The 25,300-nt window shown below is 44.7% G+C and overlaps 1 protein-coding gene across 5 annotated transcripts in view; it reads left to right on the top strand.

Annotated features, from left to right (window-relative positions):
* The window catches only part of PUS7 (pseudouridine synthase 7), a 46,867-nt gene that overhangs the window by 10,394 nt on the left and 11,173 nt on the right, over positions 1–25,300 (top strand). For 3 of the 5 annotated variants that reach the window (XM_023638853.2, XM_070265418.1, XM_070265417.1), the window contains 7 exons: positions 104–188; positions 322–423; positions 3,162–3,306; positions 9,837–9,948; positions 11,598–11,675; positions 22,216–22,344; positions 22,977–23,102. In XM_023638853.2, the coding sequence (XP_023494621.2) occupies positions 104–188; positions 322–423; positions 3,162–3,306; positions 9,837–9,948; positions 11,598–11,675; positions 22,216–22,344; positions 22,977–23,102 (777 nt within the window). Of the gene's footprint in view, positions 1–103; positions 189–321; positions 424–3,161; positions 3,307–8,386; positions 8,405–9,836; positions 9,949–11,597; positions 11,676–22,215; positions 22,345–22,976; positions 23,103–25,300 lie in introns of all 5 variants that reach the window. The other 2 variants (XM_023638852.2, XM_070265416.1) reach the window with 1 other exon arrangement.

Below are 25,300 nucleotides of genomic sequence, written 5' to 3'. Positions count from 1 at the left end.
ATGTCTTGTACAACAGTAAATCTTACTGTTAATCAACTTTCTCCTAAAATTAATAGGAAACCAAATGCTGATGCTCTGAAGTTGTGTGTTTTCTTTTCATCAGGTACTCCGACTTCGTTGTTCATGAAATAGGGAAAGATGGGCGTGTCAGCCATTTGGATGACTTGTCTGTCCCAGTGGATGAAGAGGTAGGAGCAGCTTTCCAGCAGAAGTCACCTTCTGTATACAAATAGCATTTCCTAGAGGTCGTAGCAATATAGAGCTGTAAACAGCCTTGCATTCTGTGTGAGACTCACCAGGCTTCTCGTGGGTATTTTAAAGGCTCCTTCGGAAGATATGTTGACGGTTTTGACAGCCGAAGAAAAGCAGCGTTTAGAAGAGCTCCAGCTTTTTAAAAATAAGGAAACCAGTGTTGCCATCGAGGTAAATAGTAGCAAAAAAACATGTGAAAAGATTTTCTAGAGTGTGACTGCTTCTTTTTGGGTGAATGTTAATACGTGTCTATTGGAAAAATTACAGCAGTTAACAAAAGGGTGACTTTTCTCTGTTTGATCTAAAAGAGCATTATACTAAAAATGTTTCTATCTGTGGCGGATAACCGGTATGCAGATAAACTGGCACAAAAAAGTTATGTTTTGTTTTAAAAAATTTTTATATGACCACAGATCAGCAAAGAAATCTGTTGTTTGGAACCACAGAATGACAGTTATATCACATGGTATCTACTGCTAAGGGCTAGACCTCCTGGCAGTCGGCTGTGTGGCCCTGATAGGGAGGCCCCGGCTCTGTCTCCAGCAGCCTCTCCATCTCGAGTGGGGCTCTGGGAGGGGGAGGGACCGGGGGGAGGAGGTAAGGGAGCGTTTCCTTGCTCCACTTGAGTCCACTCGTGCTATTCAGAAAAAGGAGGACTCAGCTACTAAGTAGAAGAGTAAATGCCTTTTAAAAATCTTTCTGGCATGAAAATTTTATTCTTCTCAATTAGTGCTGTCCAACAGAATTATAGTCTGAGCCAATCTTTTTCATTTTAAATCTTCTAAAAATTTAAAAATAAAGAGAAGCAGATGAAATTGATTTTTAACAATATGTTTTAGTTTCCCTAATACATTCAAAATATCATTTCACTGTGTAATCAGTATTTTAAAAATTACTAATGAAATCTTTTACATTCTTTTTTTTTCCTCCTGAGTTTTCAGAGTCTGGTGTTACTTTACGCTAATAGCACATCTCAGTTCAGACTAGCCACATGCCCACTGTTAATGGCTCCCGTATGCGACAGAGCAGCTCTGGGTGATGTCTACAGCAAAGCAAATGTGTTACAAGATTTTAAGAATCTTGTAGCACAGGATTTTTAGCATTTTAAGTTTGTGTTAAATTAATTTTGTACCATCTTTTAACAACCTACTGAATTTGGGGTTGTCTGAAATTCCCCCTTCCATTGCTCCCAGTTAATAGGAGTTTACTGTAACTTTTCAGAATTCGTTATCTGCCTCCAATCCTCATCTCCTCTTCCACCACCAAACTTCCCAGAAGTGGGTAATGTTACAATTCTAGGAATCCTCAATTACTGAATTTACCCATAGGCAAAGTTTTCAGCTATGCCAAGGAGGAAATTCCTGAGAATTGGTTTTGAGAGCAGTCCAGGAGAGTGGTCCAGGTTTCCCTTGCTTGTGCAGTATGGTGGTATATCTTAGCCCCATAATTTATATTAAAACTACATAGATGGCAGGACTTGCTATCATCTTAAAGACCGTAGTTATGCCAGCGATTGAAAGTTTTTACTTTTCAAAGCCTAAACCATGGGCAAGTTTCCTCGTCTGTAAAATAAGGACCACAGACTTTCTGAATTTGTGAGGTCCAAATCTGCATTCACTCACGCACAAACTGTGGTTCCAACTCAGTGGTCTCAGTAAATTCCAGATCTAGACTTACCCTTTGATATGAAAATGTCACTTACCTATAATTATAACGTACTTTGTTTTCATTCACATTTTTTATTTTGCTAAAATAGTGTTAAGTTTCGTTAGTGGTAGTTGTAATATATCAGCGTTTTTCAGCTTGCAGGTTGCAGCCCATCAGTGGGTCATGAAATCAATTTAGTGGATCTTTTTTTTTTTTTTGAGGAAGATTAGCCCTGAGCTAGCATCTGCTACCAATCCTCCTCTTTTTGCTGAGGAAGACTGGCCCTGAGGTAACATCCGTGCCCATCTTCCTCTACTTTATATGTGGGACGCCTGCCACAGTATGGCTTGCCAAGTGGTGCCATGTCCACACCCGGGATCCGAACCAGCATACCTCAGGCCATCAAAGTGGAACGTGCAAACTTAACCACTGAGCCACCAGGCTGGCCCCTAGTGGATCTTAACTAATATTTTTTTAGTGTAATAAAATAAAATAGAAAGTAATGCATTGCACATAGAAAAGATAAGTACTGTTTGTAAATTTTTTTTAGACTTTTAATTAGGCATGTTCACATACATATTTCTGGCTATTAAATCCAGATGTGAAATGTATTTCTTAGTGTAAGACCAATTCAGAATTGGAAAAACAGTCACGTAATAAGTTTATGTTTTCGTGATGTTGATTTTTCTATAATGTCACTGTGAAATAGTTCCGTATAGACTAGGATTCGTTATGAGGCTGCTGTAGATTAGACTGCTGGGGGGAGCAGAGTCTCTGACATCCCAGAGGGCCCGGCTTGCCTGCATTTCCGTCTTTGAGTCCTGAGGTGTTTGTCCGGCAGAGTCCCTGAGAGGGAGCGTCTGGGATGAGTGGGTCTGGAGCCCAACAGCCTGGGTTTCAGATCTGGCTCTGCTTCCATCCGGCTACCTTAGACCTTAGACCCGTTCCTTAGCTTCTCTCAGCCTCATTTTCCTCATTTCTAAGTAAGTACGCCAGTGGTGTGAGAGGGAGAGGATGGGGATTAAATAAGACGACGGCTGTGAGGTGCTCGGTACAGTGCCCGGCAGGTGGACGTGCTCCGTAAGCAGGCTCTTAGGAGTCACAGTATTGGGAAGCTCTCAAAGATTTTGGAAGTCGTACCCGTGTATTTATGTTACTTTGCATAGTTAAGAAGATGAGTAGTGTTTTTACTAACTTGTTGGTATTATCGCCCTATTTAATGTTTTTTAAATTAGTAGTATCATTATCTGTGTTTTTATTAGGTTATTGAGGACACCAAAGAGAAAAGAACCGTCATCCATCAAGCAATTAAATCTCTGTTTCCAGGATTAGAGACAAAAACAGAGGACAGAGAGGGGAAGAAGTATATCGTAGCCTACCACACAGCTGGAAGGAAGGCTCTGGCAAGTAAGTGTGGGAGGACTGGCCTCTCTGCTCAGGGGTCACACGGCACATCCCGCTCCCATCTCCTGCCCGGTCATGTTCAAGGGCTGTGTTGCTGTTGTTCAGACAAGGATATTGATCATGTCAGTCCTTCAAGGAGGGGAATCATATCATTTCAGATGTCACAGCAATCCTGTAGCCTGTCTGTCTGGCACGGGGGCGTTAGGCCTTTTATGTGAGTAAAGATTTGCTGAGATTATGGTGATGCCTGAAAGAGTCTTAGGAATTCGATACGTTCCCTGAAGAGCAGAGCAGGCTGAGTGGCAATTGAGGGAGGAAATGGAAGGATATTGCTCATTCTCGGTTCCTAATGGAGGACAGAAAGCTTTCAGATGAACAAGAAATGCTCGTCAGCCGTCCCAGTGGCATATTTTCTGCAAAGTGTCTATACTGAAAGAGCTGCTGTTTCCAGCTGTGAGTATCTTCTTCACTCACGCCTGAAACACGGAATATAAAGCAGCGCCCCTTCGCCCAGTGCATCCTTCCTTCGTTGTGTATCATTCATTTGAAATGGGTGTGTTGTCAGTGAATCTCTCTGCTGTTTATGTTCTGATATGTTTTCTACAGCCATGAAAATTTGGATTTGCATATAACCTTAAGAAAAATTGGGTGATTTTTCTCCTTTTACCTGTCAAATCAGCAGATAAAATTTTAATGAAAATTGTAGTCAGAAAAAGTTATTTCCCCATCCTCCTCCCCTGCCAGTGATGGCCCCTGTTGGTGAGGAGTTATTTCTAGATCTATTTCTTAGAGCAAAACTCCAAGACTGAATAACAAAAGACCATTGAAATCATTGGCGCTTGGTCAGAATTCTCTCAGGTCAGGGCTGTGAGCGGAAGAAGCCTTAGTTGTGTATAACTGTGCTTCTGGCGACATGAGAGGGTAGAAGGAAAATGGGAGTAGAAAGAAGATTGAGCTGTGCTGAGAAAATAATGTAGTCAAATAAAGAAGCCTGGATAGGGGCCGGCCCGGTGGTGCAGCAGTTAAGTTCACACATTCCGCTTCGGCAGCCCGGGGTTTGCCGGTTCGGATCCTGGGTGCGACATGGCACCGCTTGGCAAGCCATGCTGTGGCAGGCATCCCGCATATTAAAAAAAGGTAGAGGAAGATGGGCATGGATGTTAGCTCAGGGCCAGTCTTCCTCAGCAAAAAGAGGAGGATTGGCAGCAGGTGTTAGCTCAGGGCTAATCTTCCTCAAAAAAAAAAAAAATGAAATCTGGATAGTGACACGGAAATGAGAAACCTTGAGCAGAGGAGGAGAAGGTGGAGAGGAAGGCCACTTCTCGGTGGATACCAGATGGAAAGGTGGGATGATGTACTTTCGAACTACTGAGGGTGGTTCTCAATCCACAGACTGATGGCGTGGTTACTACGTGTTTCTTTGATGTCGGAGCCACAGCGTGAAATATTGCCTTCCCAGCCTGCCTTTGGCTGGGGTTGTTCCAGGAAGTTAAGCCCAGTGGAAAGTGATTCAGGTGCCTGTTTTCCCCGTTCTCCCTGGATTGGCACGCAGCTAGTAGCTGTCATAGATGTGGAGGAGAGCAGGTAACCCGCCACCTAGCACAGGTGCCTGTGCGCACTCAGTCCCAACTCTCAAGGAACCCAGGGTGAGATGGGCTGCCGGGGACATTCCTTGTAGAGGGGCAGTCCACGTGGGTCAGCTGCCCGCTTGCAAAGGCGAGAGGAGGAGGCAGGGTTGTGATCTGCTGAGTGTGTCATGAGGTTGCAGGCTGGAAGAGGCAGAACCTCTCTTTCTTTGTCTGGTTGCTTCCGGTTAACGGTGCTGCTTTCTCAGAGGAGGCCAGGCTCTGTGACCTCTGGGGAGGGGCCTTAGGGCATTGCCAGGCAGGGGGGCCATCGCGCGGCCTCCCACCCCTTCCCCTCAAGTGAGTGGCGCCAGGTCTCTCGCATTCTGCCTTTATCCACATTTTCTGTGCTTGTGCCACACCCCCCTTTCTTTTTTTCCAAATAAAAAATTTCCTTAAGATTTTCCAAGTGGGATGCTGGCTCTGTGTGACGTGAACCACCCCTCTCCGTTTCCCTTTACACGTCTTCAGTAATTAGGAATTTCTCACTTTAAAAAGAAGCAGGCAGGCAGGTCAGATTGGATCAACACTTGCACAGAGGTCTGACCCTCAGGGGCTTGAGCTGTTGTGGCGATTACTCAGGTGGACTAGAGGTCTGCCATCTGAGCTGCTCCGTCCCCCTCATGGACCCAGAGCCTGCGTCCATCTGCCGATCGCGCTCCCCACCCGCCAGCTGAGAGTGGCTTAAAGCAAACAGCACTGGAAAAGTAGGGAAGGCTGGTACCCAGAGACTGTTGTTCGTGCCCCCGTGAGGAGAACCCAGTACCAATGACAGCTGGTCCTCCTCGGCCACCTTGCCTAGCACCTGAATGAATTCGCTTTTAAAGCTTCATTGCAAAGCCAAGTCTGTGATGTTTTTAGAGCTCCTTTACTACCAAGCTCTGATAGAAATTGTTACTGGTGGCTCATGCATTATCCAGCAATTTTGCAATGTTCTTAAGCTAAACTTTTCTCCAGTAGAGCCATCCGTCCTAAAACGTAGGCACGGTGGATTCTGAATCATGGTGCCCACACACCACAAGGTACCGGCTGTCTCAGTGTGGCTGTTGTGTTGTTCCGGTCTGATGGACAGGCCATGTTGATTTACCTCAAAGCATACGTAGGGTATTTTTCTGAAAATGTCACGTGGTTATTATAAACTGTGTAATCAGGTAAATTAACTTAGCATTTTGAAATAGATAGTGTACATTCCAAATGCCTCTAAGAACTTCTTTTTAGAGACTTAAGTACAAAAAATCATTCTGCCATGTGATATGTAGACGACGTCCATACTTTTTGGCATGAGCGGTTCCCAGGGGCATACCTGGATCTAGGAGTCCACAGAGACTCAGGAGGAGCCAGGCGCGTCCAAAGGAAACTCCGGGAGAGCCCAGTGTTACGGAATCCACAGGGAGAGAGACTGCCAATAATCAGAGTGGTTAGCAGGGAAAGACATTACAGATGGGTCAGCAAGATGAGGACGCTGAAACACGTCGGTCGATTTTTAGCGACATGGGCGTCGCTGGTGTCTTTGCCAGAGCAGTTTTACTGGAGCAGAGGGAGAAACCGGTTTACACAGTAGGTTGAGACGGCAGGCAGTAAATACAGGCTGCTTTTTCAGCTAAGCTGTAAAGAGGGGAAGAAGGGAGAGGAACCAGGTTGAGGAGAGGGAGACACAGGTTTGACTTGAAAATGGAAGCGCCCTGAGCAGGTTGTAGACTGAAGGGAAAGAGCCAGGGCGAGCGAGGGTGGAAATTCCGGGAGAGCGATAACGGATGGAGCAGGATCCTGAGGAAGCCGAAGGGCAGTGTGCAGGGGTGCAGCGCTGGAAATGGCCTTGAATAGGAAGGAAAGAATGTTCTGCATGCTACGCCATCCTGTCATCTTTCTCGGGCCACAAACATTTTTCCTTCCTTATTCATGAGGACCTCTGTGCTCCATACATGGGTCTCCTGAACGTGATTCCTCCTTTTGTCTGGTTTCTATTGCTCCTAGAGTGGAGCCGCCACATCAGACCATCGGAAGGTTGCTTCCTCTTACCTCAGCCTGAGAAGTCTTGGCGTTCGCACTTTAAATCAGTGTCTCAAAATGTCTGAAAGTTATTTTAAATTCACTTAAATTGTAAAGCTATGTGTATGCTACTTATTAGCATTCTAAGGATTTAGAGTTTTATAAAGTCAAACAAATTGCCCAAAATAAGTTGAGACCCGTTGATTTTCCATTGTTCAGAATATTCCCAGGTGATCCATGCGTATGCTCACTATTTTGTGTAGCAAGTGTACATAGGAAAGAACCCTCGTATCTGGCCTTTGCAAAGGAGAGAACTGTGTGCATGCTCAGTGCTTGGACTTGCTGATCAAAGATGCATGCTCGTGAGCCAAGACATTCTCGGTTGTCATGGTTTCTCTCAAAGTATACAGCATTTGGTTTCTCAGTCTTGTGGCTTCATTTATTTCTTGCCTTTATAGTTAATTGTGAGTTTAGTGAAGAGATAGTTAAGGAAAAATATAGCTACACTTCATCAACTTTATCACATGTATTTTTTTTTGACTTTTCCTTATGGACATGTTCAGACGTGGACACCAATGAGGAAAATCATACATTGAGTCCTGGGGCACCTGTCAATCATCTTCGAGATGTTTAACATTCTGTTGTTTTTGTTTGGTCTCTTCCTCCCACTTTTTTTTCTTGGAGTATTTTAAAGAAAATTCTATGTAGCACTTCATTTTACTCGTAAATACTTGAGTATGTGTCTGACAGATAAAGACTAAAACCTGAAACTATTAGTACATCCAACAAAATCAGTCCTAATTTCTTTCTAATGCCCAGTGCATACTCACTTTCCCGGAGTGTCTTTTACGTACAGTGCCTTGTTCACATGATGGTACAGGCAAGGCCAGAAGGTTGCGTTCAATGGATAAGTCTCTTAAATCTCTTTTAGTCTATCAGTTTGAGAACTGTTTTTCCTAATAATTTTTCAACTTTTTTCAAATAAAAAGTCTTTATAACTCAGTGCAGGAAACTTGTAAAACACAGAAAAGCACAAAGTAAAACAGTGATTACTTGCAATCTCACCACCAAAAGATAATCACAAATAGCATTTTGGTATGTGTCCTCCCATATTTAAGAAAACAAATATCTGGATAAGGGAGCATTTTGCATCCGGTCTGAACCTTTCGCTCCATGCCCTGGGGACACAGGGTGCAGCTTTGAGGGTGCACTGACGAGCTGCTGGGCAGGGATGGGACAGGGAGGCTGTGCCTGTAGGTGAGTCTTTTTCCTAGTCTCCGTTCGCCTCTGCGACATTCCACTGTCCGTGTCTCCATGGCTGTGCACCCACCACGAGTCTGCCGGGCGCTGTGGAAGCCCCCGGCAGAAACTCGCCATGCCACCATTTGCATGTTCCCCTCGAAAGCACTTTACTGTTACTGTAATTAAACGTTGCTCTCTTGTGCTCTTTATGCTGTGCATTTGGACAGAGGTCAGCACTGCAGCAGGTAAGAGCGGTTGGCGTCTCATGCAGATCGAATGAAATGCCAATGATTTTTGTCACGAGTGCTGAGTGCAGACAGCGTTGCTTAACTCTGGTGAGCTGGGAGGAAACCAGAGATAATATTCCTGTTCCGTTTCCTGAGGATGAGTTGTGAGGAATTCACAAGGAGCCAGAGAAGTACTTGTAGTGCTTTTCTCTCCAAGACGGAAAAGACTCCCGTTCACGTTTATCAGGAAGGAAAGCGATTCGCTAAGCGTGCACGCTGTGGCTGTTTCCCGGGTGGTTTCTCGACTTGTCTGTTTTCCACTGTAGCTTAAATCAGTGCGTCAAGCTGTAGGGACACCTTGACCAAGCTGGGTGTCCAGGTAGCTTGAGGATGGGAAGTTTCTTCTATCTCCGATGATGAAGGATTCATGAGTTCATGCAGAGGGATTATTGTAGGGCCAAAGAAACATTTTGAGAAGAAGACTCTTTTCTAGGGTTCGTATGACATATTTTTTCACAGCCTTTCTTTCGTGGAGTTCCAGAAATCGAGTGGATGCGATAACAAGTAGCCGCTGCAGCTGTGTCCTACAAGAGTCACGGGTATCCCTGGGCAGCGTCTGTCAAGTGCAGTTGTGGCTTATTTTTTGTCAAAATGTTTGATTTTTTTTCAAAACACCTTTTCAGGCCACTTAAATCTAAATCTTAATATTGTTTAAATATATGTTTCTAGATTATAGCATAATTAAAATGTTCATTTAAAAGAACAGTTTTAAAAACCAGCTTCTCCAAAGTCTTGAAATATTTGTCAGTTTGCCACAAGTTGAGCGATGGAAGTAACAGCTCGGAAGTTAACATTTAACCCGGCTTAACTTTTCCAGTTTCCTTTTCCCCAAGAATGACAGTCAGGTCTCGAATGCCAGCTGCTTTCTCTGTCGGGTGGATGTCTGTAAAGCGTCTGGTACTGGCTGCACCTTTGTGATGGAAGTGGCCTTTGGAAATTCTCAAAGTGTCGCTGAGGCAGCTCATCACCAGCGTCGCCCCCTCCCGCGGAGGCATCCAGCCGGTGTGCACGGACGCCTGGCGGGGACACGAGGCAGGGCCGGTGGATTCCCACGTGACTGCTGTTTCCCTCTAGCCATCAGCCCACCTGTTGGACGCGCCTAAAGTAACGCCACTGGGTTGTGGTGGACCCTCTGTGTTTCTCTGTGTGGGGATTGCTGGTTAGTCTTAGTCGTTTGTCAGATCACCTGCATTTCAGCTTTTGATTTGAAGTATGGACGGGCCTGTAGTCCACACAGCTCTAACCACTTAACCTGTATTTCTTATCAGACCAGATTCGATTCCTCACTCAGAGGTTCTCTAGCAAAAAGTGAGCTTGTAGGTTTTCATAAGAAAAAACTCAGATGACTTGTATTATGGTATATATAATGTTTAATTTTTTTGTTTTTAAGATCCAAGAAAACATTCTTGGCCAAAATCTAGGGGAAGTTACTGCCACTTTGTACTGTACAAGGAAAACAAAGACACGATGGATGCTATTAATGTTCTGTCCAAATATTTAAGGTTAGTACCTTGTTCTTGTGCCTATGCAAAATCAAAACATGGAAACTTACTTTCCTCTTTCTATGCTAGTGAAGAAGGAGTAGAAGAGGCAAGCAGATAGCACCGGTGCCTCCCAGTTAGAATTTTCTTAGACAATAGGTGAATTCGATTTTTTTAACCCCCTTGCATATTGCCAGGATTCAAGATGAAAATTCTCTAAATAAGTAGTTTACATAGTTGAGAGTTACGAGTCCGTCTGGCTTCTTCCCTGAAAGCCTGCACTTTGATGTCGTCGCAGAGGTTTGCTGTAGTAAACTGTGAGCTCATGATTCCTGGAGATTGACTGGACCGAAAACCCAAACCCAGTCAGGTTTGTCCTAGGAACGCAGTTACAGCAGAGACGGGGGCTCTGAGGATGGGCCAGGTGCCAGAGAATTTCTCTTTCAGAAATGAGCACTGGCGCCACAGCAAATCTGCATGCAGTGGAAATTTGCTTTTTAATATATATTTGACCCAGTTTCAACACGGCACGCAGTGTGCTCGTTTGCTAGGGCTGCTGTAACAAGATAGCACAGACTGGGCGGCTTAAGTAACAGAAGTTCGTTTTCTCACGGTTCTGGAGGCTGGAAGTCCGAGATCAGGTGGGCAAGTTTGGTTTCTTCAGAGGCCCTTTCTTGGCTTGCACATGGCCGCCACCTCTCCGTGTCCTCCCGCGGCCTGTTCTCTGTGCGTGTGTGCCCCTGGAGTCTCGCTGTGTCCGCATTCTCTCTTATTTAGGTCACCAGTCCGATTGGAAGGGGCCCACCCTAATGACCTCATTTTAACTCAGTCACCTCTTTAAAGGCCCCATCTCCAGCAGGCACATTCTGAGGTACTGGGGGTCGGGGCGTCCACAGAGGAATTTGGGGGGAACACAGTTCAGCCGATGGGGCACAGGATCCTATTAAGTAACGTTCTGTTTTACTCTAGTTGCTGGCTCGCTGGGAGAGTCGGCACTGCCCTGCCTGCACCTGAGTTGGAGAATAAACCTTTCCTGACAGGAGCACAGACAGCTGGGGAGGGACTCCTCTGAGGTCTGGAGTTGGCCGTTGCTCAGAATGGAGGAAATCCGTCCTGCTTTTCTCCCGTTCACGTGGAGCAACTTTTATGAAATACTTCTTAGTTAACCAGCTTCCGCCTGTCTTCATATCAAGGCTGTTCAGATCCCTGTTTAGCATTTGGCTTTTTATGCAAAGAAATAGCCTGTATCTGTGGAAAATTCACATTATTAGTAACTTTTAAAATTGAAGATAGGAAATTTTCAAAGGGGTACGTTATCTGTCTAAGATGAGTTTTCCTTCGCCTTCGCAGTTACGCAGTCTGATGAAGTGCATGTGACCGATAGGAAGCGCATTATTTCCCTTTTGGTCACTGGCTGGCCAGGCCTTTGAGCAGGATGCTGTTCACTAGTAGCCACAGACGTGCTGAGTGAAGCCCTTCTGAGGAGGACGTTGTTCAGGCAGCATCTCCTTTCTTAGCTTGCATACTAATGTGTGTTTTCCTGGGTACATTTTTAAATAAAGTTTCTCTTATTCGGTTGTTTAAGTATCTTTATTTTTAATCTTAAATCATGAGAAATATGATTTCTGAATGGTATGTGACTTCAGTTAGTTCTGTTTTTGTCTTACCAGAGTCAAGCCAAACATTTTCTCCTACATGGGAACCAAAGATAAAAGGGCCATCACCGTCCAGGAGATCGCTGTTCTCAAGTAAGTGGGGGGCGCAGACGGGGTCTCGCGCTGCAGAATCCTCGCGCTGCCTCTCAGAGTTCGCGGTTTGCTTCGTGGGTTTACCTCTTCCATCTTTAGATGCCACTGGCAATTCAAAAAATTATGTTTCTATTTGTGTTTTTCTTCTTGCTTATCTGTATTTCCTAGTGTCTTCCCAGCAAACAGGCATTATTTGTGTAATTTTTAAAGGATTTTTGTGGTGGAGCCAAGAGAAGAATTGCTTTCTCTCTTGTCTCTCTTTTGTTTATTCATTATTAAATATAAGTTACTTAAAATTTAATGACAAAACAGTGAAGAGCTCTTTTGTTACGCGCTGGAGATATTCAGATGAAAAAGATGGTCTCTGCTTTTGAAGCAGTTACAATCTAATGGAGAAGACAGACAAGTGAGTCGGAACTCACCATGCAGTGAGATAAATGCTAGGGTAGAGGCGTATCCGGAGTGTCGGGGTAGACCTGACAGCACAGCGTAGGCTCATCGTGGGGGCTTCACGGAAAACGGGGTGCTCGGGTTTCCGTCTGGGTGAGGGCTTCTCAGCCTCTTTGCTGTTGGCGTTTTGGGTGGGTAGTTCTGTGTTGTGGGGCCGTCCTGTGCACTGTAGGACATTCGGCTGAAGCCCTGGTCACTACTCACTAGATGTCAGTAGCACTTCCCCCCGCCCCCAAGTTGTGACAGACAAAAATGTCTCCAGACATTGCCACACGCCCCTTGAAGGGCAAAATTGCCCCTGGTTGAGAACCACTGATGTAGGTTCTGGAAGGTGAGTTGGAGTTTCCTGGGCCTGGGGAGGGTCCGGGGTTGTTTGTTCCAAACCAAGAAAACAGCTCATGAAAAGACACTGGAGAGGAATCGGGGAGCATGGCTCACTTGATGCCTGGCAGGGCCCTTGGTTCTGTGGGAGTGTGGCAAGAAGTAAGGCTTGAGGGGTAGGCAGGATCCAGACCCTGCAGGACCCTGTGGGTCACGTCGAGGAGCCTGGGTGGCCGTCATCTACACAGGGCAGCATCAGGGAGTGTGGGTGGCGCACACTGGATGAAACCAGAGCTGGGGCTGTTGCCATATTCTGGGAAGGAGAACATGGGTCTGAACCCATCAGTTCCGTGAAGGTGAAAGGGAAGGGATGAATTCACAGCTAGGCGAAGTCAGACAAACTCAGGCCTCCGTCTTAGTGCGCCCACTGAGGTAGGGAGTGGTGGGAGGGCGAAACTTTTGGAGGAGGTGCCTGTGTTTATTATCTTTAGTGTGGTGGTGGTTTCACGGGCTAGTTCACGTGTTAAAACTTGTATATTTTGAATATGTACGGTTTACCGTATGTTAATTGTACTGTAATTAAAAATAAAGTCATCTGTGCTTGCTGTCCCCACTTAAAATAAATACAGATATTTAGTTGTAATTTCCCTATCTTTTCTTAAAGAATTTGAAGTGGCATCTCCTCTTTATCCCACAATTCCCTACAATCTGGCTTCTTTCCCATCACTTTTCTGATTCACTGGAAATAATGTTGGGATTGAGCCGCTGGTTGCACCCTGATGGATTTTCCAGTCCTTTTCTTCCTTGACCGTGGGACAGTGCGTGATGTAGCAGTAAAAGCAGACTGAGAACATCTTCTCTCCGTGACCTGACTAGTGTGTGCAGACGTTATGTGTTTGAAAGAGGGCGGGAGGAGACACCTGAAGGTGATGGTGTTCGTATGTGGCACCCTCTTCTGTTTTTCTTCCTGGGACGCATGGAATGTGGAGTCATCTGCTGAGAGTGAAGGGCGCAGGAGGGGAAGGGACCCTGAAGAGCGTGAAGATTCGAAACAGCTTCTTTGGGTGGTGGGCCAGCGGGCTGGCCAGAATACGGGTGTGACAGTGGCTGAGGGTGCAGACTTTCCCATCCTCTGTGGGTATGGGACGCAGAAGGTTCTTGTCTTCTCTTTGGTGTCTAAGCTGTCAGTGTCGTCAAGTCCTGTGCTTTTTAGCTGGCTCTGTGAATGTTTCCAGCTAAATTAAAAATAAGTTGGGGGGGCCGGCCCAGTGGCACTGTGGTTAAGTGCGCACGTTCCGCTTCGGTGGCCCGGGATTCACCATTTCAGATCCGGGGTGCGGACCTGCGCACCTCTTGTCAAGCCATGCTGTGGTAGGCATCCCACATACAAAGTTAGGGAAGATGGGCATGGATATTAGCTCAGGGCCAGTCTTCCTCAGCACAAGAGGAGGATTGGCAGCAGATGTTAGCTCAGGGCTAATCTGCAAAAAAAAAAAAAAGAAAAAAGGAATGTGAAATTCTAGGTATTAGGTTTTTCATGGCAAAGCCCATTGACCCTGTAGAAAGGTGGTACCAATTTATCACCTTTATTCTCCATCCCTGGAATTCTCCCTAACGTGTGTTATGATTTTTTAAAAAAATCATTTGCTAATTTGAGGGTCAAAAAATGGTATATCGTTATTTTCTTTCTTTCTTTCTTTTTTTTTTTTTTGAGGAAGATTAACCCTGAGCTAACTGCTGCCAGTCCTCCTCTTTTTGCTGAGGAAGACTGGCCCTGAGCTAACATCCGTGCTCATCTTCCTAGACTTTATATGTGGGACACCTACCACAGCATGGCTTGCCAAGTGGTGCCATGTCCACACGCAGGATCTGAACCAGTGAACCCCGGGCCGCCGAAGCAGAATGTGGGAACTTAACCGCTGTGCCACCGGGCCAGCCCTTCATTATTTTCTATTGTATTATATGATGTGAAATCTGACTATTTGAAGGGTGAAGATATTTATTCCTCTTCTTGGTCAGCCACCAGATGTCCTACTTGATCACGGGGCTGCCCTGTCTTCGCAGACCTCTGCTGCCTCCATCCTTTTCCTGTTGGCTTAGTAAGAACGCCTAACGCTGGCCATTGGAAGGCACATAGCATTTATCTCGCGGATGCAGGCGACACCCCTGGTTTGCTTAATGGATCCGAGGGGCCGGGCAGATTGACCTTTCCCATGAGAACTGGTAAATAGGATAAACCCGCTCTGCCCCCCACAGGGTTTTAATTATTGCTGATGATCAATCCTAGGCATAAGCAGCGTTTCTTGTCAGCTTCAGGGAACGCTCCAAAGTCACCTGGGATGCAGCAGGCTCTCAGGCAGGAACAGCCCCATTCAGAATGCTTTGTTTCTTTTCCTGCCTCTTCCCGCCAGTCTGCTTTCTGAACCCAGGCCAGGATTTCCCTGGCTTTGTTAATAAAGGCTTTTTGTGCAGCGAGCTGGTTTGGTTGGCTCCTTAGGTTTAAAAGTGAGATTTTGGTACTCCTAAGTTATTCACAGAACGTGCTCTGAATTTACAATCAAAGAGCTTGATCCAGGATCGTCAGAATTAAAACTGTGAAGGATACCGTGAAGATATTGTCAATTCCATTCCGTCTGTTCTTGGGGAGTGCCCGCACCAACAGGAGCTGAGTATCGCTCTTGCTCTCCGCTGTGCCGGTGGCATTCAGGAACACGTGTCGGTTGTGTGTTCAGGAATCGGCAGTAGAACATGATTCAGCCATGAAAAGGAATGAAGTACTGGTGCTCCTGCAGCGCGGATGGCCTCAGAAAGGCCACGCTAAGGCTGGAAGTCAGGCACAGAGGGCCGCGTGTTCTCTTCACGCGAAGTCTCCGAAACGGGGACATCTGTAGACACAGGCGGTGGGTCAGCGGTTGACAGGGGCTGCAGGGGGCGAGTGGGGCTGCTCGATACCGGGCTGCTTTGGGGATCCTGGGAATGTTCTGGAATTAGGTAGTGCCGACTGTTGCACAGCGTTGGGAATGCACTAAAACCACTGAAGTGTAGACTTTCTAGTCGTTAAAGTGACAAATTTTATGTTAATTTTATCTCAGTTAAAAGAAAAAGAGCTGCCACACACTTCCCTGGCTGTCAGGAAGCAGTCTCCAGAATTTCCCTCTGGAGCTGCCAAGTTGCCTGTCTGATTCCTTTTCCCCCCATGACTCTTAAATATTCCGTCCATTTCTACAGCAGGAGTTGCCAACAAAGAGGAGTTCTGCTCTCGTTCCCCTTTCTATCCCCCTGATCCTCTGCTTTCTGGATTCTTTGGAACATAATTCCTGCATTAATTTATGCCCTGTGGTTGCACCATTGTGCCCAGGTGTCTGAGGTCGAGGACTTGGTGCCCTTTTTCTCCTGCACCTGCTGCCTCTGAGCCACCGGCCCGGGGCTGGACCAGACCTGCTTCACTCCTGTGTGGTCCTCGGGTTGGACAGAGGACTGGGGGCGGGAGGGAGGGTGATGGAGTATGAGCTTCGCCCATTTCCCACCTTCTCTGGCTAGCTTCCTACATTTTATATTGGGGAGTGACATTTTTTTATTCAAGAAATTTGGTCAGGCTGCTTCTGCACCTCCTGGACCAGGAAATAGGCAAGCTGACTGATAATGCATCAAGGGACTGATGGAGTGTCTTCAGGGAGCATGGGGGGTTTTCAGCAAAGAAACAAGAATTCTGGGAGAGGAAATAGCAAGCTGGGGCTATATAGGTGAATTTTTTTTTTTTTTTTTTTGAGGAAGATTAGCCCTGAGCTAACATCTGCTGCCAATCCTCCGCTTTTTGCTGAGGAAGACTGGCCCTGAGCTGACATACGTGCCCATCTTTCTCTACTTTATATGTGGGATGCCACTATGGCATGGCTTGACAAGCAGTGCATAGGTCCACACCAGGGATCCGAACCATCAAACCCTGGGCCCCCAAAGCAGAATGTGCAAACTTAACTGCTGCACCACCAGGCCAGCCACCTATATAGGTGACTTTTAAACAGTGTGTTTAACTCAATAACAATATTTGTAACCAATGAGTAGGATCCACTTTCCTCAGTAACTCCGCACGTCATGTCGGGACGTCAGAGGCTGCAGAGCAGGGCACATCCGTGGGGCTGCTGCCATGGTGGCTTCTTTGGGTCTACAGGCGAGGCACTCGGGGGCAGAAGGCGGCCTTTCACACAGGCCCAGCGCCCAGTCCATGTCCCGCGCCTGCCGACTCCTGTACTTGCAGGCAGAGCTGGAGCATGGCTTCTGAGAGCAGGGCCAGCGGGATGAGGGCAGGGACCAGCGCCGAAGCACCGAGAGTCTGGGGTTCCGAAGAGGGAGGTGTGTCCTCCAGCAAAGGGGAGCACAGACACCTTTGTTGTAGGAGTTCTCAGAGGAGATGGCTTTGCAGAGAAAATCCAAATTCAGAAAAAACTAAAACTGTTTCCTCATGCACGGTGCTGTACTATGTGGCATTATTTATAATTTTAAAAAATTGTAAGCAACCCCGTGACCCAAATTGGAGAATCTTAAATAAAATGAATGGTTAAATAAATAAGTAAATTCCAATTGGTGGATTATTTTTTTTTTAAGATACCTAATTTAATTATGTTGGTTATTTTTTTATTTTTGTTTTTTTAAAAGATTTTATTTTTCCTTTTTTTTTGTCCCAAAGCCCCCCGGTACATAGTTGTGTATTTTTAGTTGTGGGTCCTTCTAGTTGTGGCATGTGGGACGCCACCTCAGCGTGACTCGATGAGCGGTGCCATGTCCGCGCCCAGGATCTGAACCAATGAAACACTGGGCCGCCTGCAGCAGAGCGCGCGAACTTAACCACTTGGCCACAGGGCCGGCCCCAATGGATTATTTTGACTGTATTAGATTATTTCCAATTTAAAGAAAAAAAAACCTCTTTACTAAAGTAGAGAGAGATGAATATTCTCATAACAAAATATAAAAATATTTTAACATGACAAAATATGAAAATTTCAAATGAAAAGCCAGTGTCTTATTTAATGGGGAAATACTGGACACAGTTCATTTAGGCCAGGAACAAAATAAATAAAGATGACCACATATGATGGCTGTTTATCATTGTTTGGAATATGCTATAATGCAGACAGACAAAATTAAGAAATAAGTGGTGTAAAAACTAGAAGGGAGGTGGCGAAATTGCAATTTTTGTCAATGATGTGTTTGTTTCTACTGAACGAGTTGACTGAAAGTTAGATAGGAAAGATTGACGTACAAAAATGAATATGCAGACAATAGCCAGTTAGAAATCATCATGAAAGAAAGAAGTCTTTCACACAGGAAAAGGTAAAAAGAGAAGATACCTAAAAACAAAGAAGTTTTAAAAATATAAGATCTCTATGAAGAAGACTTCTAAATGCTATTAAGAGAGGTAGGAGACTTGAATAACTGAATAATGTAATGTGTTCTTGGGTACATAGAAATGCCTTTTCTAATTGAATAAATGTATACATTTATGCTGATACTAATGAAAATGCCAATAGAGTCTTCTTTTTAATTAATCAAGCTGATCATCAAGTTAATGTGGGAAAGTTAAGATGCAAAACTAGCCATGAAAATTCTGGAAAAAGTAACAAATATATGGGGATTAGCCTCAGTATATATTAAAGCAGATTACGAAATAGAGCAGTTCAGGCAATTTGACATTGGCACGTAAATTGGTAGAACAGATTAATTCTAGACCCAGATACAGCTGCAGATTGAGTATGTATTCAACCTAGCATTTACAATCAGCAGAGAAGAAATGGTTGAGTCAGTGAACGTTGAAATAACTGAGTAGCCATCTGAAAAAAAATTACATTGGCTCCTTACCTCAGTTATCTATTTTAAATAAACTCCAGTTGAGTCAAAAATTGAAACATAGAAATACAACTGTATGAAAGAACCAGTGATGGCGTTTTTGTACGTCTTCGCTGAGGAAGTGTCGATGCTTTGCCAAGTTTTGATGAAGCCAAACCAAAAGCAGCAGCAGCTACAGTACCACCGCAGAGACAGACAGACAGACAGACAGATAGAGTATAAATGAGTATTTTTTGTAGCCAGGTCTTTGGTGCAGTATTTACACCCTACAGTCTACCTTTAAAAAAAAGACAAAAAGCAAAAGGACGTGTTGATGATACTGTTAATTTAAAATATAGAACCAAGCCACCAAGCAGCAGCTGACATGTTGCTGGTTTGTGTGTGAAAAACACTTTCCCCTCGGGGTCAGCCCCGTGACCTAGTGGTTGAGTTCAGCGTGCTCTGCTTTGGCAGCCCAGGTTTGGTTCCCAGGCGCGGACCTATACCAGTCGTCGGCAGCCATGCTGTGGCAGTGACCGTGTACAAAATAGAGGAAGATTGGCACAGATGTTAGCTCCAGGCAAATCTTCCTCAGCACACACACACACACAAAAACCTAGAAACACCAACAACCTCTCCTGTCTTGTGTCCTTACCCTTCTTGCTGCTTAGGATGGGGAGACTCCGTAATGTAAAGCAGAGGGCGAGAGCAAGAAGTCTCCTCAAGTCCACAGGACCTCCTCCCACTCCTTTCTAAATGATCACTTTGGGTGTCAGAAGTTGACTGGGAGAGAGAAAGAGAAACTCTCAGTCGAGTCCCTGGAAAGACAGTGTCCAGGGTGCTGTATTTTTTGCCACAACCAGTGTAAACTAGTAACAGACTTGCAGTGAAGATGAGTGTATTAGTGCGCAGGGCCCCACCCTGCTCCGCATGAGACACATGGAAAGCACAGCGCTGCTCTGAGCCTAAAGGAAACCACATTCCAAGTATTCTTTCCACTGGAGAAAAACCCAAGCTGTAAAAGCACTCTGCTTACTCTTGAGATACCTTTTAAAAAAATAATCTCTGACGAGGGACACCCTTTCTAAGGATGACTTAAGTCCCAGAGCCATTTAAAAAAGAAATCATGAGTTTAACTAAAATTTTACTGTACAGTCCTTATTTAGGAGAAGAATGCCAACTAATCCAGGAGGAGTGGTAGATAGAGAGAAACACTCTTTCACAGGCAACACAGTAATATTTTCTTCCAGCAACAATTACCCTTGGTACCTCAACAGTTGGAGGAAAGACTGGGGGGGAACAGGATAGTCACACAGTTTTAAAAATACCACCCCACAGATTACAAATGAAAAACAAGGGAAGGGGAGAGAAAGGTACCCTTACAGTGGAAAACCTGGAGGGAATGACCTCTTAACCCACTGATCACATTTATCACCATCAGTGATGGGGACGTTGACTCATTCGTTGCCTTTGGCTGGGATACACTGAGAAGCCCACACCTCAGTCACCTTCCTACGGAAAAGTACCTGAGTCTGATTACGAGGCACAGAGAGATCCAGGTGGAAGGGCATTGTGTAAAGCAGCCAGGCCGGCTTCTAAAAGTCAGGCGTCAACACAAAACAAAAGGCTGGACAGGTCCAGATGTCAGCTTAGTGGAGATTAAATAGACCTCAAACTGCAGTGCGTGGTCCTTTGTTAGATCTTGGATTTGGGGAGCTGAAGGAAAATCTAACCGCTGTTATTGGGGTGCTGGGGTGGGGTTGGCTGTGGACTGCGTATTGGTGTTGGACTCACGTGAGGCTGCCTGCGTGTGACCACTGGTGAGGCAGGAGACTCTGCCTGTTGTTAGGAGGCACGCACAGTCTCTAGGGGAAAGGTCCCCATGTCCACAGCCAACTCTCAGAGGGTCCAGTAAACGTGTAGATTCTACGTGCGTGTGTGTGTGACGTGTGGGTGTTCGTGTATCGAGAGAGAGTAAGTCTGGGAACATGTTAGCCGTTGGTAAAACTAGGTGAAAGATACAAGGTTGCTCATTATGGTGTTGCCAGTTTTCTCCAGTTCTGAATTTTTTTTAACATAAAGTTGGGAAATCTAAAGTGTAAAATATTATAAATTAAATTCACAGAATCGGAGAGAATATTTGCAAACTATATAGTAAAGGGTAGATTTCCATAATATATGAAGACGATATTAGCAATCAGTTAGCAATGAAACAGAAAAATAGGTAACAGGATGAACAGGCAGTTCACAGTCGATGTATGAAGAAATGTTTAACCTCACCCACAATAAGAAGCATGCAAATAAAACCAAAATAAAATACCATTTTTAGCTTATCAGACTGGCAGAGCTCAAAAAGGTTTCTAGTCTGCCATGTGAGAGGCACAGGCGTGAGGCAGTGGGTGCTGACATATTAATGGTGTGAGCGTAAATCGGTATAACCTTTTTGGAGGGTAATAGGAGTTAAAAATTAAAATCCACGCCTTCCACTTCTAGAGCTTTATCCCAAACAAACACCTATTTAGATGCACAAAGAAGTAGGTATAAGGATGTTGGCTGTAGAATTGTTTGTAAAGGCAGAAGATAGGCCGCCATCTGAACGTCCATCAGAGGGGCTGGTCAGATCCAGGGCTGGATGTCCGTGCAGTGCAGCAGCGCCCTGCGCAGCTGCCCAGTGAGGCAGTCTGAAAGTTACTGCATACATAACACAGATCTCTGATAGGCATTTTTAAGTGATGAAAGCAAGATGCTGAGCAATTTAAAATATAGCAGAATGGAGGAGGATCTGGGTGCTAATACATGGTTATAGTCACTTGGTGAACATTCATTAAGCAGATTGCTTAGGATTTTTGTGCTTTTCTGTATAAAACATAGATACTAAAAGCTCACCAAAAACATCCAAAAAGGGGAGGAGACAGTACACATATATGTACATATACAGAAGCGTTTCTGGAAGGATGTGCAAGAACTATGAATGCTGGCCACCAGTGGGGAGGGGTACTGGGGGCTGGAGAGGGGACAAAGACTTTTCAGGGCTGTATTGGTTTTCTACATATAATATTATTAAAGAAGTTAAGGAATTTCTTTGAAGATTTTATGATACCATTTAAATGGTCACAGTAAGGTACAGATTTGTGGCAGGGTCTGACCATCTGCATATCTTTATCTAATGTGTTCAGGGAGAAAAGAATGGAAGGAAATTCAAGGTTAGATGTTAACAGTTTTTTTTCAGGTGATGAAACTAAATTGTTTTTCTTTTCTCTGTACTTTTCTGCATGTTTCCAAGTTTTCTGTAGTGAGATTACAATGTTTTTCTGATAGATGAAAATATGAGTCATACTTAATAACATCTTTTAAATGCTTAATAACAGTCTTGACTGTCGTGTGGGATTTCTCTCTGCCCTTCTCCCCTTTCTCACCCCTCGCCCCTCACAGACAGTAGAAAATTCCACAGATATTGTTGTTCTGTTACTCATCAGTATTTAAATAATATGAGGCTTTCAGAATATAAAAGTGGGGGCTGGCGCCTGGCCTGGTGGTTAAGTTCAGTGTGCTCCACTTCGGTGGCCCAGGTTTGTTCCTGGGCACAGACCTACACTGCTCTTCCCCAGCCATGTTGTGGTGGCGACCCACATACAAAATAGAGGAAGCTTGGCCTAGAAGTTAGCTCAGGGCCAATCTTCCTCAGCAAAGAAAAAAAAGAAAAAGAAAAAATATAAAGTGACTCAGGTTACATTATTCTGAGAGGGACAGGTATTGTTACGCTGGAGGAAAGATCCAGAGAGAAAGGGAACGCATGCCCAGCCCATCTGCCATGGCGCCTCTCTTCCCCGTTGTCCTAGCTGGGCGTAGTCTTGTTTCAGGCTGCCGTCTTCTGTAGTGAAGTGTCCTGGATGGTTGCAGTCAGGCAGTATTCATGATCTTGGCTGTCTTTTTATTTTATGTCTTTTAGAATAACTGCACAGAGACTTGCCCACTTGAACAAGTGCTTAATGAACTTCAAGCTGGGGAATTTCAGCTATCAGAAAAACCCTCTGAAGCTGGGGGAGCTTCAAGGCAATCAGTTCACTGTCGTTCTCAGGTAAAGCACTGCAGGCGGGAATGCAGACTGGAGGGCCTTGCCAGGTCACCTCGGGCCTGTTGGGAACAGGTGTTAATCCAGGTGAGCTGGCACCACCAGGCACAGTAGCAAGGGAGAGTGGGGCGGGCCCATGGGGCCGGGAGAACAAACTGTGCTGTGTGTCTCTACCCCCTGCCCTTGGCACCACCTTTGGAGGAAGCCGTCTCCGTCAAATACTGTGTTGAAAGACAAAGAGCCTGTGATTCCACTGACACGTGGTACCTGGAAAAGGCAAATGCCAGGACACAGAAAGCAGAACGGCGGTTCCCCGGGGGGCTGGGGCTTGGAGAGTTAGCATTTAGTGGGTGCAGAGTTTCAGTTTCGCAAGAGGAAGACGTTCTGGAAGTAGATAGTGATGAAGGTTGCACAACATTGTGAGCGTACTTAATGCCACTGTATTGTGTACTTAAAACTGGCTCACATGGTAAATTTAGTTATGTATATTTTACCACGATTTAAAAATCCTTAGGAGGTAAAGAGGAAGCTGCAGGGGACAGGGCGAGGCAGGGAAGCCAAGCCGTTCTCAGCGGATGACGCGCATCCCCGAATGTTTGACTGAGGACTTTTTCTCTGGGTAATTTGGGCCCCTGCAGAAACATAACCGGAACTGACGCCCAAGTCCAGCAGGCCATGAACTCTCTGAAGGAGATCGGCTTCATTAACTACTACGGAATGCAAAGATTTGGGACGACGGCCGTGCCCACGTATCAAGTCGGAAGGTTTGTGTTTAGTCTCTTAACTTTGATCTGAGAGAGCACTCGTAAAAAAGAAGCAGGGATTTTTGTTGGTGTTTCTAGTTATTTCTAGATTTTCTCGCGTCTGGGCCAGATGAACCAGTGCGTCTCATCCTTGGGTGACCAGCTGATCCACAGCTGCCTCCTGATTTCTGTTCTAAGATAACACATGCACAAGGTAAAAAATAAATCAGTTCAAAAAGATATAACCTGAAGGTTTTTCCTCCCGCCCCTTGTAGCCCATCCAGGGGCTGTGTTTTTATTTTCTTTTAAAGTAATTATTCACGTGGGAGTTAGAATTGTGGAAGTTACGGATTGGAGGTGAACTGAGAGATTGTTGAGTTCACGTTCCTCCTTGTGTTTCAGACCCTTCGTGTTAGCAGTGGTGAACTCCAGGCTCTGGGAGCTCTGCCGGGCTCCCTTGGTCAGCTGTACTCCCGGGAATAGAGCAGTTTTCTAGACTTCCAGTCCCTGGTTTTAGCAGCCGACTCCGTGAAGTTGCATTTGTTCGTGCATTTTTAAAAGCACAAGATGATGAAAGTCTATCATGTATTATTTCGTCTCCCTCTTTGAGGCGGTGTCCTAGAAGTTAGAAGCTCAGGCAGTGAAGTCAGGCTGCAGTTCTGAGCCTCAGATTGCTCACCCGGGAAAGGGAGATGATGATGCCAACCTCACAGGCTGGGGAAAATGAAGCGGGACGATGGTTATGCAACAGCTGTTCCTGTGCCTAGAATATAGTCAGTGCTCAGTAAATGGAAAGTAATGTTTTAAAATTAAAGCATACCAACCAAAGAAAAAAATTCTGCCAAGAAGAAAACTACAGTAACTAATAATCACTGTGGTTAGATAATAAAACATAATATTTTCAGTCTTGCTAACAGTCAGAGGACATTGATAAAGACAGTGAAGATGCTAATTGTATCATGGACAGAATAATTAAGGGAAGGCTGTATCAGCCTTTGAATTTGTAATTAATTTGGCGGAAGAACATCCTGTAAATTTTCCACTCCAAAGATAATATAGAATAGCTAATGAAAATGAGATCAGTTTTATCCAGGAACAAAAATTGCATAGCGTCTCCTAAATCTGCAGTCAGTTTACAGTCCATTCACAATTCCAGACCAACAATTCCACAACGTGAGAATATTTCCCAGCTTCAAAGCAGCCCGCTTTTACCACCATAGGACCTCCTAAGGAAAAAAACAAACACTCAGTTTATAGTTTAAAGATGGAAGGATGGCTGGTATCCGGAATATTTAAAGAACTCTTACAAATCAAAAACAAAAGACAAATAGCCCAATCTCAAAATGGGCGAAGGATCTAAACAGACATTTCTCCAAAGAACGTAGACTGACGGCCAATAAGCACACAAAAAGATGCTCCACCTCATTAGGTAATCATTAATCATTAGAGAAAAGCAATTCAAAACCACAGTGACATGCCACTTCATACCCACTACGATGGCTAAAATCAAAAAGACAGTAACAAGTGTTGTTGAGGATTTGAAGAAATTGGAACCTTCATGCACTTTTGGGGAAATGTAAAATGGTACAGCCATTTTGAAAATAGTCTGACTGTTCCCCAAAAAGTTAGTTATAGAGTTACCATATGACCCAGCTATTACATTCCTAAGTATATATTCAGAAGAATGGAAACCTTATGTCCACACAAAAATTTACACCAGTGTTCATAGCAAACAAAAAAATGGAAACAGCCCAGATGTCCATCAACTGATAAATGGTGAAACAAAATGTGGTATATCCATACAATGGAATGTTATATTAAAGGGAATGAAGTACTGGCACATGTGACATGGATGAACCTTGAAAACATTGTGCTAAGTGAAATAAGCCTGTCACAAAGGCAACATACAGTATGATTCATTTATATGAAATGTCCAGAATAGGCAAATCCATAGAGACAGAAAGTTGATTAGTTGTTGCCTAGGGCTGTGGCAGAGGTAGTAGAGAATGACTGCTGATGGCTATAATGTTTCTTGTTTGGGGTGATAAAAATGACCTAAAATTGATAGTGTGATGCTGCACACTCCTGTGAGTATACTAAAAGCCATTGAATTGTGCACTTAAATGAGTGAATTATATCGTGTGCGAATTATACCTTAATAAAGCTGTTTAAAGAAAGAAGGTGGAATAAATCATCACATATATGGTCAAATGATTTTC

This window comes from Equus caballus, chromosome 4, assembly GCF_041296265.1.
Source record: "Equus caballus isolate H_3958 breed thoroughbred chromosome 4, TB-T2T, whole genome shotgun sequence".
Classification (NCBI taxonomy): Eukaryota; Metazoa; Chordata; class Mammalia; order Perissodactyla; family Equidae; genus Equus; species Equus caballus.
The sequence above is the reverse complement of the archived record's forward strand: the minus strand, read 5'-3'. Positions and strand labels throughout refer to the sequence as shown.